The following is a 13,276-nucleotide window of genomic DNA, read 5'->3' on the forward strand; positions in this document are numbered from 1 at the left end:
ACTGCAGGGGGGGGGGGCGAGATCAGCACCTTCCGTAATCAGTATTACTCCATGAAGGATTGGGAGCTGTGTCACAGGCAGGTTCTGGCCTTTGTGCTGAGAGGATGTGCATCCTGCTCAGGTGGTGGTGGAAACAGCGCTTGCAGAAGCCTTTGGATTAAATATACTGCAAATATATGATTTGGCAATTAGGCATCTTTGATAATTTGTCCTATTTTACACTGTTGTGTCAGTCAGGTGAACACACTACAATATCTCGATCTCAGTGAAATAATGCCTCCAAGGCTACATTTAATATCAGGCTGACAGGGGAGTATCAGTCAGTCAGAGAGGCAATTCACACATTTGACAGTTACATTTCTTTGCTGTCTTTAAATGTAAATGCCTTGATGTCCGGGCAGCCAGTGTGAAGCTCTCTGGTGTGTCTTTAGACCGATGGGGGGTTCAGAAGATTCATCTCTGAGGACTGATATGCCTGCTGCCGACTGCCCTCTGTGAAAAAGCCTCTCCAGCTCCTCCCTGTGGATAAAGAAGGATATGTTCATACATGACTTTCCTGTCACAGAGAAATACTAAAACAAAAAACATTTACTGCGTTCATGTTTCTGCACCTCTGTTGGGCTGGGTGTGCGCTGCAGGCTGCTGGGCGCGATCCCAGCACCCCGGATCCTCATTGATTTTGCCCAGGTTGCTGTTCCATTTGTTCCAGTTGACTTCCTCCACTCTGAGGCGACAAGAGGACACATGCTCCAATTACTGTATGCTGTGCGATGCATCAATCAGCTGTCAAAGAAGGCAAATTAGTGAAGGGCCCAGTGTGCTGCGCATCAATCGATGGTGCTCACATAGCTGCATCTTTTGTTGAATCTTCCAGCCTACAGCTTTTGTATCTTCTTTATTATCATAGCTTGCTACACCTTGTGTTCTATCACTGTTTAAAGGATCCGCTTGAGGATGCAGAACAGTTGTGGTATAGAGAACCTCCTGAATGTAAACATTTGAGGTTTGACTTTGTAATATAATAGTCTCAAAACAAAGTCGAACAGCTGACCGTTATAGCAAAACATGTCTGAAAACTTCTATCTTAAACCTCTCAAAGTATCCTTCATGTCAACTTGAAACCTGCCTATACAAACCTCTAAGACTCACCTTATGCATACATCTGCAGATCTAGTGTCTAATTCAGCACAACTGGACACAGTAGGGGACCACTACTGAACAGTAGACATATAGTATAGCCGATCAAATCTGCTTGTCACTTTTAACTACTGGGAATGTATACAACATTGAGAAACCAAGCAAGCATCTCTTTCTTCAGCCCTGGCTTACTGTGCTTAGGAGCCCTGTGCACTGAGCCTGTTTCCTGTTGACAGTTTCATAGGTTCGCTTCACTATATTTTGCCCACAGACCCAGAAACCAACTAGTACCTCTTTTGTTTGGATGTTAGCATTTAGCGTGTTAGCCTGATCACAAGGACAATGATAACTTCCAGAGTTTTAGCAGTTGTATGTGTTCTCCATCTTAGCTTAGCATGTTAGCATGCAGTGAAGAGAATTACCGTACATTAGTTTAGTAGATATTAGGATATAAACCAAAGTATTTGGGCAAAATATTTTCATTTTTAGCAGTGCTGGATGAAAAGTTTATGATTCTGTTATCACAATTCATCCTGAGGGGAAAATTAATACCCAAACCAAATGTGGTAATACATCAAACGATTCAGATATTTCCATTCAGACTCAAGTGATCTCTATAAAAAATATCTGCATAATGCATCATTTCTATTAAACAATATTTTGGAAGAATTCTGGTTTGTGTTTGAAATCGGAGTTGTAATGACCAATCGTTTTCAACAGGCTTTGGTTGAATGCGGGTCAACAGTCAGAGTGGAGAGCAGAAGGGGCAGAATGCATTGGGCTGAAATGTATTCTGGGAACCCAACAGCTTTCTCCTGATGTATTTATTTTTTTATTAGCTTAAAGCTATCTAGTTACCTGGCTACTTGTGAAAAATGCTAATCGGAAGAATTGGCAAAGAAGTCGGGGCCCAGATATCAGCTAGCTATACCTGTATTTTAGTTGTGCATATTACCAAATGTGATGGGGCAAGGACATTAATTATGGAAGTCTGTGTGTGTAATTTCATCCAAGATTCAGATGCTGCTTTTGATGGAGCCTCTTGATATCAGTAACAGATTGTACTGTCGCTGAACCGAGATTAACCAACCTGAAACACCGGCGACGGTCGTCTCCAAGAGTAGTCCTGAGGTTCTTCTCCACCCCACAGCGAAACCTCTTCCTCAGACAGCTAGACAGCCTTTTCTCCATGTCCAGGATGGTGATGGCCCTCTAAAAAAACAGTGAAATCACTTAATCAAACCCTAGCTGCTTGGAACAGACACTTCATCAACCTCACTCCTGCACGCCTCACCTGTAGCTTCCAGATGCTGGTGCTCTCCTGGGTGGTCTTCTCCACGGTGCAGTTCATGAGGGCGATGAGCATGTTGAGCAACAGGATGTAGGTGAGTATGATGTACCCGATAAGGAGCACATAGAAGACCTCACTGCTCTTGTGGTCCTGGATGAATTCCATGTCCCCCATGCCGATTGTGAACTTGAAGAGCTGCAGGATGGTGAAGGTGATGCTCCTGTAGGAGGGCTTTACACAATCCTCAGGAGCAACTGTAATATACAAACGCCCCTTTCCCGGCGTCTCAACCACAGTGATGTTTCCCGCAGGCTCTATGAGCAGACTGACCACCGCTGTGATAGGACAGGGGAAACAGATTACAAATAGCACATCCTCCCATTATCGAATAGTGACAATAGCTATGCAAGCTTAGATAGCACTTTCTATGACGCCCAATGTCTATACTGCATTATAAATATGCTTTAGATGTGTAATAATGTGCTTATAGTAATGTATATGTACAGTTATAGGCCTTTAACTCACATTTTGGAAAAAGGATAATAATACTTAATGATAGTCACATTTTTTTCAAAATTCAAGTGTATTATAATATCTTAAAATACTGATAATCGATGTTTTAATGCATTGTAGTGTAATTATACATTACTCTAAGTGGTCAATGGGTTCTTTAAGTGAATTCATTACATTCCTGAGGTTTATGCAGGGATAACAAATTACAAGCTGGGTATAACTCAGTAAGTGGTCATTGTTTTCTTTAAGGAAAAATGTAATTAAATAATGTATCGTCTATTATCACCTGTTCTATTTGAATACCCTATAAAAGTGATTTAAATGCCTTATAAAAAGATAATGTTTTAATACAACTATGGGCATTATAACATAATATGACACTCAAAACAACCAAATAAGAAACTGGTATTTATTGATACTTTACCATGTAAGTTGTTATAAAATACTCTATAATTTGTAATGATTATTGTTATAAAGCATTGTGAATATGTACGAGTAGTTAATACTACACTTACAGTCTCAAAAGCAGATTACAAACTATTATAAATAAGTTTATAATTCGTTATAGACATTGCCGTTAAAGAAAATGTTATTATCTCAAAATATTTATTTGTTAAGGAAAGTAATTTATCTCCTTCTACTTTTCAAATCAATACAAAATAAATGAGTAAAATTAGTTTTATTTTCAGATCGAAAAGCATTTTGGGGAATACCTGCTGAAAATCCAAAGAGGAAGACAATGTAGACAAGGAGGAAGCGCAGGATATCGCAGAGGATCATCTACAAAAAGAAAAAGGGGCAAAGTGATTTAAGGAGGGTTCACTGTGATGGTCACCGTGGTACTGAGCGGACTGTGTGAACTACCTTCTGTATCATGATGCTGTAGATGCCCATGTGTCTGTCGCCCCTGGAGAAGTAGAGGATGTTGACCCAGCTGAGAGCGAGACACACCACCATTACACTGAGGTACTGCTCCATCCTCAACAGATACAGCCCGGCTGTGAACAGGAACAGGAAGCCCTGAAAAAAACTGTCAAGAGAAACCACTGTGATCCTGCAAAGCATTGTGGTTTTCAAATGTAACAATTAAAATACATTAACAGTCCAGTGCTGTCCAATACAACCCCGTTTTGTCATTAAGTTAAGAACATTTATAATAAAGGACATTCCAAGTTTGGGGTGGTTTACAATGTTTGAAAAACCTCTTTTATTGACAGTTTTTGTTTTGTTTATTGTGTTGTCTCCTTACTCATCTAGACTGTCCGTCAGTGGCCCCTCGTGAACAACAAGTGCTTCATTAGCATAAGACATTTTATGCAATTGTCAAAGCCAAAAATATACTTTTCAGACGTGCGCAAAAACAGACCTTAATAGAAAGGTTTTGTGTCATGTTATCAGCAATGGGGGTTCATAATTGTGCACAGGACGGGACTAAAGCAATGGATGTACATTATAAAGGCAAGTATGTTAAATCTGGAGGGAGGTGTTCAAATATCAACAATCTTTCTCCAGAATCACTGACTCACTAAGTTAGAAATAGAGATAATCTGTGGATATTCAAGGTTTTTTTAGTTTGATTTAGGAAAAATATAAGTTCACCAAATGGTCACGCTTTTGGTGAGTCAGTACTGTGGCAAAACATCCAACGTTTTAAGCATTACTTACAAAAGAATCTCGTAATATCCGTCAATCAGCAACGTCTGCAGCTTCGGCCGTTTCCTATACATGTCCATGACCTAGGGATTTATGTATGATTTTTTATTAAAAGATTGAAGACTGTGATGTGATTTTAATTAAAAGCACATAGTCACCTACTTACCCCTATGACAAAGAAATAGCAGTTTGCCAGCGCTGTCACTAGCTGGCCTGAAAAGTACAGGTAACCCAGAGTGTTGTGTTCGATGGGAAACGGCGGCTGTGGGGCAGAGCAGAAACCTCAGTTCAGATCGGCTACAAAGACCAGTCAAACCATGTGTAGCAGTCAGCTTACCAGCCCAAATTTCTTGTTGTAGGCCACAAGGGTGAAATTGATCAGGTAGAGGATGTAGACCAGGAGGTTGAGGAAAAACATTCGACCAGCAAACTTCTTCCACTTCTCGTCCAGCAGATGGCTCAGAGGCTCCATCTGGAGCATCTCGTGGCGGTTCTGAAAGGAGTCACATGTTTGAGTACTGAACAACAACTGACAGACTGGGCTTATAATGCTGGGACTCACAGGAATGTCACTGCCGTACACAAGAATATCCAAGACTGAGTTCTCCTGGTACGAGTCCACCGAGGCCAGGTCGTACAAGGAGCTCTGGACGGGCCCGTAAACCCACTCTGTGAACTTACGGGACAGATGTTGGGCTTTGTTCTCTTGGAATTCACGTTTTAGGATGTGTGAAAAAATCTGCAGACAAATTAGAGTATAGTCAGAGCCAATTTATTTCTGAGAATGTTCAATCACAATTATCTAGGTCGTACAATATGGAGACTGAAATTGTGACTCTTAATAAAACTCTAACCTAGCCTGCAAGAAAGAAGACTTCAATGTGCATCATCAATACATCCTTAAACAACTGAAATGTGTTAGCATTTTTGCACTTTGAGTTCCCTTGATTTGAAGTCAAGGTCGTTTTATTATTTGGTAAAATTCCTTAGATAAAGTGTGTAGTTAACAGGTTCTTCGACATTAAACATGTAAGTAAATATGGTGCACATGATGGTGGTGATATTAAATTCATTTGTTTATCCCCCAACATTAGCTTTTTATTTCTAGTGCTTCATAAATCATAAAAGAGTTTGTGAAGAAAACTTGTGAGTATTCTAAACCTCAATTTGCCACAGAGCTTATTATCGGATATAATCCAAAATTAAATGAAAACATTGGTAATCATTGGCTTTTGATCTAGGGAACCCAGTCATCCCAGGGCCCGCCAAACTTTACTCCTTGGGTTGTTGGGAGAAGCTAGGAGTCTTGTCCCTGGGCCTCAGCTAGCTATGCTGCTATGTCTACAGTGACACTGAGGAAATGTTTACCCCAATCTTGCCAGTCTTGGCAGCCATTTTGAGAGGCGTCAGCCCATTGTTGTTCTCGATGTCCTCCAGCTTCGACTTGGGGTGAAGTTCGGCATTGGTCTTGAGGATGCGGTCATACATTTTGGTAACAAACTCTGTGTTATCGGCAGAGTTATCAGCCACCACCACCAGGGCGTGCAGCACAATGTTTCCATGAGAGTCAGTTAGCTCAGCACTTGCGCGTTGGTACTCGCTCTTCATGAGGAAGTCCACTACGTCGGGCTGGTTGGTGCAGGCTGCCAGAGACAGAGGCAGCTCACCTGAGGACAACACACGAAGACACTCTGTTAAGTTACAGCTTTTTTCCCCTGCATGCTATAATTGATTAAATCTCAATGTATTATTGTGTCTACATCAAATCAATCCAAAAACAGCCATGCAGAGCAGGGCTTTGAGACTAATGCCAGACAGTTCGAGTGAAACATATTTGACAACGGATTAGGTTGCAACAAGGTTGCGAATTGTAAAAAAAACATCTTGTCACAAAGCCACTTGTGAAAGTTGTCTTTTTGGATTAAATGGTAAATTATATAGCACTTTATCAGGGCTGTACGACCCCTCAAAGCACTTTACATAGCGCACTAGGAGTCATTAATCCATTCTCATTCATACAGAGCACTACCATTTGCTCTCGGGAAGCTAACATTATACACCCTTGGAGCAACTCAGGATTAAGTATCTTGTCCAAGTACATCGACATGTTGACTGCACGGGCTGGGATCAAACCCATAACCTTCTGGTTGAAAGACGACCGCACTCCCTCGCAGCCACAGTCCCCCATTAATAAGTGTGTTTGTTAGCTACCCATGTGATGTAAGTTACAGTTACCTAACTATATTGAATTTACTGATGTAAATTAACTCCCTTAACTGTAGCTTAAATATGTAAGAAAAAAGTAGTTTGACCCATCCATCCACCCTGGCCTCCTTCATATTGGACTTTTTTTTAAACTTTTCTTAATAATGTTTCCCTCAAACTCACAAAGAACTTAAAATAACTTAACAGTTACTTAAAGGTCTCCTATTATGCTATTTTTAGGCATATATTATGGGTCTCAGATATATAAATATATATATATATACATATATATATATATATATATGATGTCTATGATGCGTTTTGCTCGAAATACCAAACAGATCATGCATTTTAGACATCCCTCATATCCCTTAACAGGCCTGTTAAAGAAACGCAGATTGTGGGTCAATATGTGTGGGTGAATCAAATCAAATACAGTTTTATTTATATTGCACATTTAAAAGCGATTTTTGGTTGAGCCAAAGTGCTGTAAATGTAATAAAAACACAATACTACAATCACAATAAAAGACAATAATTTACAACAGAAATATAAAAAGCAAAAACACAGGGAGTCAGGTGTCATACTCCGCTCTGACTAGAAGGCCAGAGAGAAGAAGTGAGTTTTAAGTGTCGATTTAAAAACCCCTAGGGCCTGGGCCGACCCCACATCGAGGGGCAGAGTGTTCCAGAGCCTAGGGCCAGCTCGGCCCTAGGCTCGGTGCCCTCGGGTTTTGAGCCTGGTCTTGGGCACTACCAGCAGCAGCTGGTCAGCCGACCTTAAGGCTCTGTCTGGGGTGTAGCGATGGAGGAATTAGGCTATATAGGCCGGAGCCAGCCCATTTAGGGCTTTAAAAACAAATAAAAGGAGTTTAAAATCAATTCTGAACCCAATTGGAAGCCAGAATGAAATGAGGCCAGAATTGGGGTGATGTGGTCACGCTATTTGTGGCCAGTCAGAAGACGTGCAGCTGCTTTCTGCACTAGCTGCAGGCGTCTAATTGAGGCCTGGTCCATACCCACATACAGAGCGTTGCAATAGCCCAGTCTTGAGGTTACAAAGGCATTAATAACCCTTTCTAGATCTTTAAAAGATAAATACGACTTGGTTTTGGCCAATAAACTTCTGAAGCAATTGGAAACAAGCCTCAGAGAGACACGAGGAGAGCTGGATCTTTGATGGCAAACAATGATGGTTTATTTGGAGCTTCGGGCCGGGGAATTCACAAGACATGTCATGGGCTGTCATGGGTTGACCACAGTTTAGAGATGCCAAATCAATTCTGAAGAAACCTTCCTCTGGTAGGAGGTTTTAACTAGTTTGCTGAGGGTAATCGACATTCTTCAATATATACACTAAACAGCTGAGGAAACTGAATCAACTTTAGTTGTAGGTTATGGCTCGGGTCATCTACACCCCGAGAAGGATGTGTTCCAGGTGTCCCACAACAATAACTATCTCTGACCGAGAGTTGCCTGGTCATAAACTAGTAACAACAACAAAATGCTAGGGCAGCCCCTCCTTAAGGGAGATAGTGGCTGTCCAAGGCTGGGCATCTGCGTCAGAGGGCGAAGGAGGACATGCAGGGCAAATTATTCCCTGACATGGAGTATAGACAATATGGAGCTTGTTGGGGAAATATTTTCCTAGGCCCATATCATTGACCCAGTTTATCAGTTAGTAATGACCTCACTGAGCTCAGGCACCTGAGCCTTGGGTGCTGTGCTCCAAAATGTGACAGTCACAATGGCAATCTTTTTGTGTTGTCCTTTTTTTAAATAAATGAACATTAACCCTAGCCCAGCTAAAATGTAAGATTTCAGGGAACAAATTACATTGGAACTTAGAAATACCCTATTGAAAATGTATTTCTTCATGTTATTGTCCAGAGATGCTGTGACTCTATGGAAAGTTTCTCACTCAGTAATAAAGGTGGCGATGTGTGACTCATCAGTAGATTATCTTTGTGTGAGGCTCCAGAGGAGGGGGCTGCGCCCTGCTGCAGCATGGACTCACCAAAGTAGAAGTTGGGGCCATCGTGTGGCTGGAAGAAAGTTCCGCAGGCTTTGGCGTGGACGTCTGCTCCTTTACTGAGCAGCAGCTCCACATAGGAGAGACTCCTCCTCTCAATGGCTATATGAAGAGCTGTCTGACCTGTCGGAATACATCGAGTCATACCATTCAAATCTCTTTACATTGTTTAGGTTTGAGGAATAACACAAAGAAAGACATGAGAGTTCATTTTCTCAACAATTCAGCTTCAGTTTACCTTTGTAGTAGACGTTAGTGTAGGCCGCATTTACAAACTCATTAATGTCTTTCATCTTCTCTGAAATGTCGATCAAAAGCTCCACCGTCTCGTTTTTGCCATCCACGAGGTGCAGCAGAGCCTTCATGAGGGCCGTTTTACCGTAAGACTGATCTGAAGGTGTAAACACACATACAGGGAGATCATGGACGGAGATCTGGACAAACCTAGGCACAGAGCCAGGGGCCTAAGTGTGTAGGGGCCCAGTGACCTGCAACTACACAATGTCAGTCAAAGAGACACATGCTGGCAAAAATAAAACAAAGGGACACAAAGCGACCACAAATAGACACAAAATGATTCAAGAGACAAAATCACCACAACGATAGACAAAACGACATCAATAAAGAAACAAAACTAACACAAGGAGACTTAAAATCAGGACAAGAAGACCATAAGAAGACACCAAAGGCCTACAAATGACCACAAAGAGACACATAAGGACACAAAAAAAGAAACAAATGAAGCACAAAAGCACATGAAATCAATAGAAGACACCAATGAGACACAAAACCACAGAGTCTATGTGTCATAAGGTGATGGGGCCTGTTACTTACATGTCTGTGCCCAGGGGTCCATTGTCTAAAAAACAACCCCTGAGGGAGGTAACACACATGTCTACCGCTGTTGCATTATGGGTCTGACACTCACACAGAGAGTTGGACAGTTTCATCCTGTTCCGATGCAGGTACTGATGTAGGCCGTCCAGCTTTTGGACGTCCCTGCTGGCAACCGCTTCAAACAGCCTGTCGATACCAAACCTGTTGTCTGTGCTTCCACTGGGATCCAATCCTTGAATCTCTCTGTCAACATAACAAGTCACAGACAACATCATTGGGGGCAAAAGGTGAAGCAACTCCAACTTAATCATCAATTCTGGGCTTGATAATACACAGAACCATGTTATAATGAGTGTTAAAATCCCTTCATGTTTGCATGGTGAGGCTCACTTGTCAAAGTTGGCATTCATTCTGATTTTAGGCTTGGGGATCTCCATCTCTTCCTGGTAATCAGTGTCCATTGGAGCCTTGGGCGGCTCATTGCCTGAACCGCCCTTATGCGCAGCTCTGTGCCGCGCTTTCTCCTCCATCGTCCTGTTGTCTGTCTCCAAAGAGATGCCAAACATCTCTGACTTCTCCATCTCCACCCCCTGCTCTGCGAATCATTCAGACAGCAGCCATCAGAACCAGGGATGAGTATTTGTCAGCTATAGATACATTTGTTAAGGAGTTCATCTGATTCTCTACCACTTGAAATTGTTGAAACATAATGTTAAATAAACATTGGGGGAAATAATTTGAATTCATTCTATCAGAAGACGATTGTAATGGACTTCCCATGGTAATTAAATTGCTGCTGAGAATTGACTGGCATAGTGAGCTTGAGATATTTTTTTACATCTTGTAAATGTGGCAAGTGTTATCCCTTCGCAAACTACACACACATTCTGTAGATGTCCAAAATGGATGCCTATTTGGGGAGAGGTTGAGAAAACCCTAAAGTATGTTTCTGACTTATAAAGCATCAAATACACCGAAACAAAATTCATGATGTATACACATTATGGACATGTAATATACAGTACCTACATCAGAGTATGAGAATACTTTTTGAATAAGACATAGACTTAACATTGACATACTAACATTGTTTGTAAATTGTTCCAAGAAAAGAGGTATTTCACCCCAATCACAATACCCTTCTCCCTTTATATATATTTTTGTATTTACTTACTTATTTCATTATTTTCTTTTATTTTCGGTATGGTTGAAATGTGTCTGCTTGGTACTCCTTGCAATTGTGTCAATAGGTCACACACACTTAGTTTTTATCTAGTGTGTCACAAGCCAGAAGCATTAGAGAGCCCTGATGTAAACATGCAGGACAAAGCGTTTAATGTTAATGTTTAACATGAGTTACTATGCGTTCGTATCAGCTGGGTCTGAATTCACCACAGGAATCACCTTCTAGGCTTTAAGGGCACAGACATATTTCCAGGCATGTGATGTTCCAGCCGCAGGGAGGAACAAAGGAGTGTATTTAGAGGAAGATTTCCATGAGAACATAACTCACAACACTTAATCTGTTAGCCACTTCGCTGCAGAATAATCAATTATGTACGGTAGGGTTTATTAAAAATAACATTTTGCAAGTGATTTAAATAAAAAATATAAGTCAAACTGATATAAATAAATGTAGTTTTTTAATCAAGCAAAGGACAACAGGAACCTGATCCTGGTGGCTTTCTGTTCCCTTTTTTCTGTCACAAAATGGGGAATTAGTGACTCATCGCATCTCCGTATGACTGTGATCATTACTAGAGGAATAGCACTAAAGTAAAACAATTGATGGAAAAACAGAGAAGTGTGTGCTGTCCGTCTCATTTTTTGAAAAGTCCATTTCCCATGGATCTCAAATGCCATTTAGCGGTACCAGTTGTGAACAAATTTTAAAAGATGTGCATTGACAAAATATGAGTTGTTCATTGTGTGTGAAGATGCACCACCCTCATCATTCTTCAGAAGTTCAATTATAAATAAAGATTAAGAGACACATTGTGAGTCATTGTCAATCAGGTCCATCTTCCCATACCATTAGTTCCCATATCCTCATAAAATCAACCACACCACTGTGGTGCAGGTTTTTAAATGTCTGCACGGTATGTTCAAATGTACAAAATATGCGTTAACAAATCACAATAGAATGTAAGATATGTTCAAACAAAGATTATTTCACTGACTGGGATGTTTGACAATGTCCTTCAGGACCAGTAGAGATATTGTAATTTAAAACTGGTAAACCAGTTACACATCAACCCATCAATTTACTCACCAAAAGTTATTTTTCCAGCAACAGATTATAGAAAGAAATAGATCTTGAAGTAAAAAACACAACAGTGTCCTGCATGGATGTGTGAGTCCTACATCCTTACATGTCCGTTTATTGTAAAGGCGGTGGGAGATAGCAGGAAGACTGCCTGGAAGAGGCAGAGATAGAGTGACATCCCCCAAAGGATATCAGAGAACATTACTGCAGCCCTGAGTGCTTAAAAGGATCTGTTATTGACCATCATGCCAAGACAGCAAAAAAATACCACAAAGGAATCAGCGAGTACCCGTGTATTATCTGACAGGAACACATTTGTTTCACGAGGAGCTAATTAGAGAGCAGTTTAACTGTGGCATATGCCATATAGTCTTTCAAATTCATTTTAGGGTTATCCTCTGAGGCACTTAGCTGGAAAGAAATAGCCATCAAGAGCTTAAACGAATTCAATTAAAAAAATTACATAAATGTACAACTTACCCTTTTGAAATGCTACTATTCTTAGTAAGGTTGGTGCATGATATTTTCATAAGCGAGTTTCCTTTGTTTAATCGCTGATTTGCTTCCTGTGTGTCTTATGCGCCTCCAGTAGTTTCACTGACATGGGTGTGTGAGTGTGTGTGTGTGTGTGTGTGTTCATGCTGCTGTGGTCTTGTGACTGTGTGGTTGCAGAGATTATGCTTTCTAGCGTCTGCTATAGATCTGCAGTCATGCCATTTCCTTTCTTATTATAACTTCCTTTTTCAAAGCTAGGCCAAGGCACTATACAGGCAAACATAGACTCCATTTTGAGAGTTTGAGCTGTTTTGCTTCCATTACATTTCTTCCTTCCAGAGGTGGCAAGTAACTAAGTACATTTACTCAAGTACTGGACTTAAGTAAAAATGGTTAGATACTTGTACTTAACATGAGTATTTCCATTTTATGTTACTTTGTACCCCACAACAATTCAAAGGTGAATTGTGTACTTTTATTGCACTACATTAATTGAATTCCTTTAGTTACTTTGCAGATTTGGATTAATGATTTGAAATACAATCAACACTTAAATAAGACTGAAATTACACCTCGAGTAAATTCACAAGCTACACTGCAGTATACAAAGTCATTGAAACTAGCTGCACCTTCACCAGTTTTAAGTCACTGTCTATTTGTGTCTGTAGATTTCCTTAATTCATATAAAGTTATCCTCAGATAATTCCTCATTCCCATATTTAAAAATGAATAAAACCTGTTACATTAAAAATAATCTTAGTACAAGTAATAAACTGGGGAGTTTCATCTTTTGTGTACTCTATTTACAGGCAGTGTCTTGCGGAATGTATGGAATACATAAACCTCCA

General features: G+C 40.5%; 1 protein-coding gene across 4 annotated transcripts; it reads right to left on the reverse strand.

Moving 5' to 3' along the window:
• Positions 1-252: 252 nt before the first annotated feature.
• trpv1 (transient receptor potential cation channel, subfamily V, member 1) lies at positions 253-12,848 on the reverse strand. Of its 4 annotated transcripts, none has more exons than XM_079651588.1 (16): positions 12,414-12,848; positions 10,058-10,257; positions 9,759-9,910; positions 9,069-9,221; positions 8,816-8,953; positions 5,963-6,261; positions 5,157-5,333; positions 4,932-5,087; positions 4,761-4,856; positions 4,607-4,677; positions 3,806-3,971; positions 3,655-3,721; positions 2,432-2,763; positions 2,228-2,349; positions 612-724; positions 253-519 (listed from the first exon to the last, which is right to left on the reverse strand). In XM_079651588.1, exons 2-16 carry the CDS (start codon positions 10,246-10,248, stop codon positions 428-430), a joined length of 2,325 nt encoding a protein of 774 aa, XP_079507714.1. In that variant the 5' UTR covers positions 10,249-10,257; positions 12,414-12,848; the 3' UTR covers positions 253-427. The 4 variants fall into 4 exon arrangements, with proteins under 4 accessions (XP_079507714.1, XP_079507712.1, XP_079507713.1 ...); XM_079651586.1 differs by having other exon boundaries at positions 10,058-10,262; XM_079651587.1 differs by lacking the exon at positions 12,414-12,848 and adding an exon at positions 11,940-12,375.
• Between the last annotated feature and the right edge of the window lie 428 nt (positions 12,849-13,276).

This window comes from Notothenia rossii (genome assembly GCF_949606895.1).
Source record: "Notothenia rossii genome assembly, chromosome: 9".
Taxonomy (NCBI): domain Eukaryota; kingdom Metazoa; phylum Chordata; class Actinopteri; order Perciformes; family Nototheniidae; genus Notothenia; species Notothenia rossii.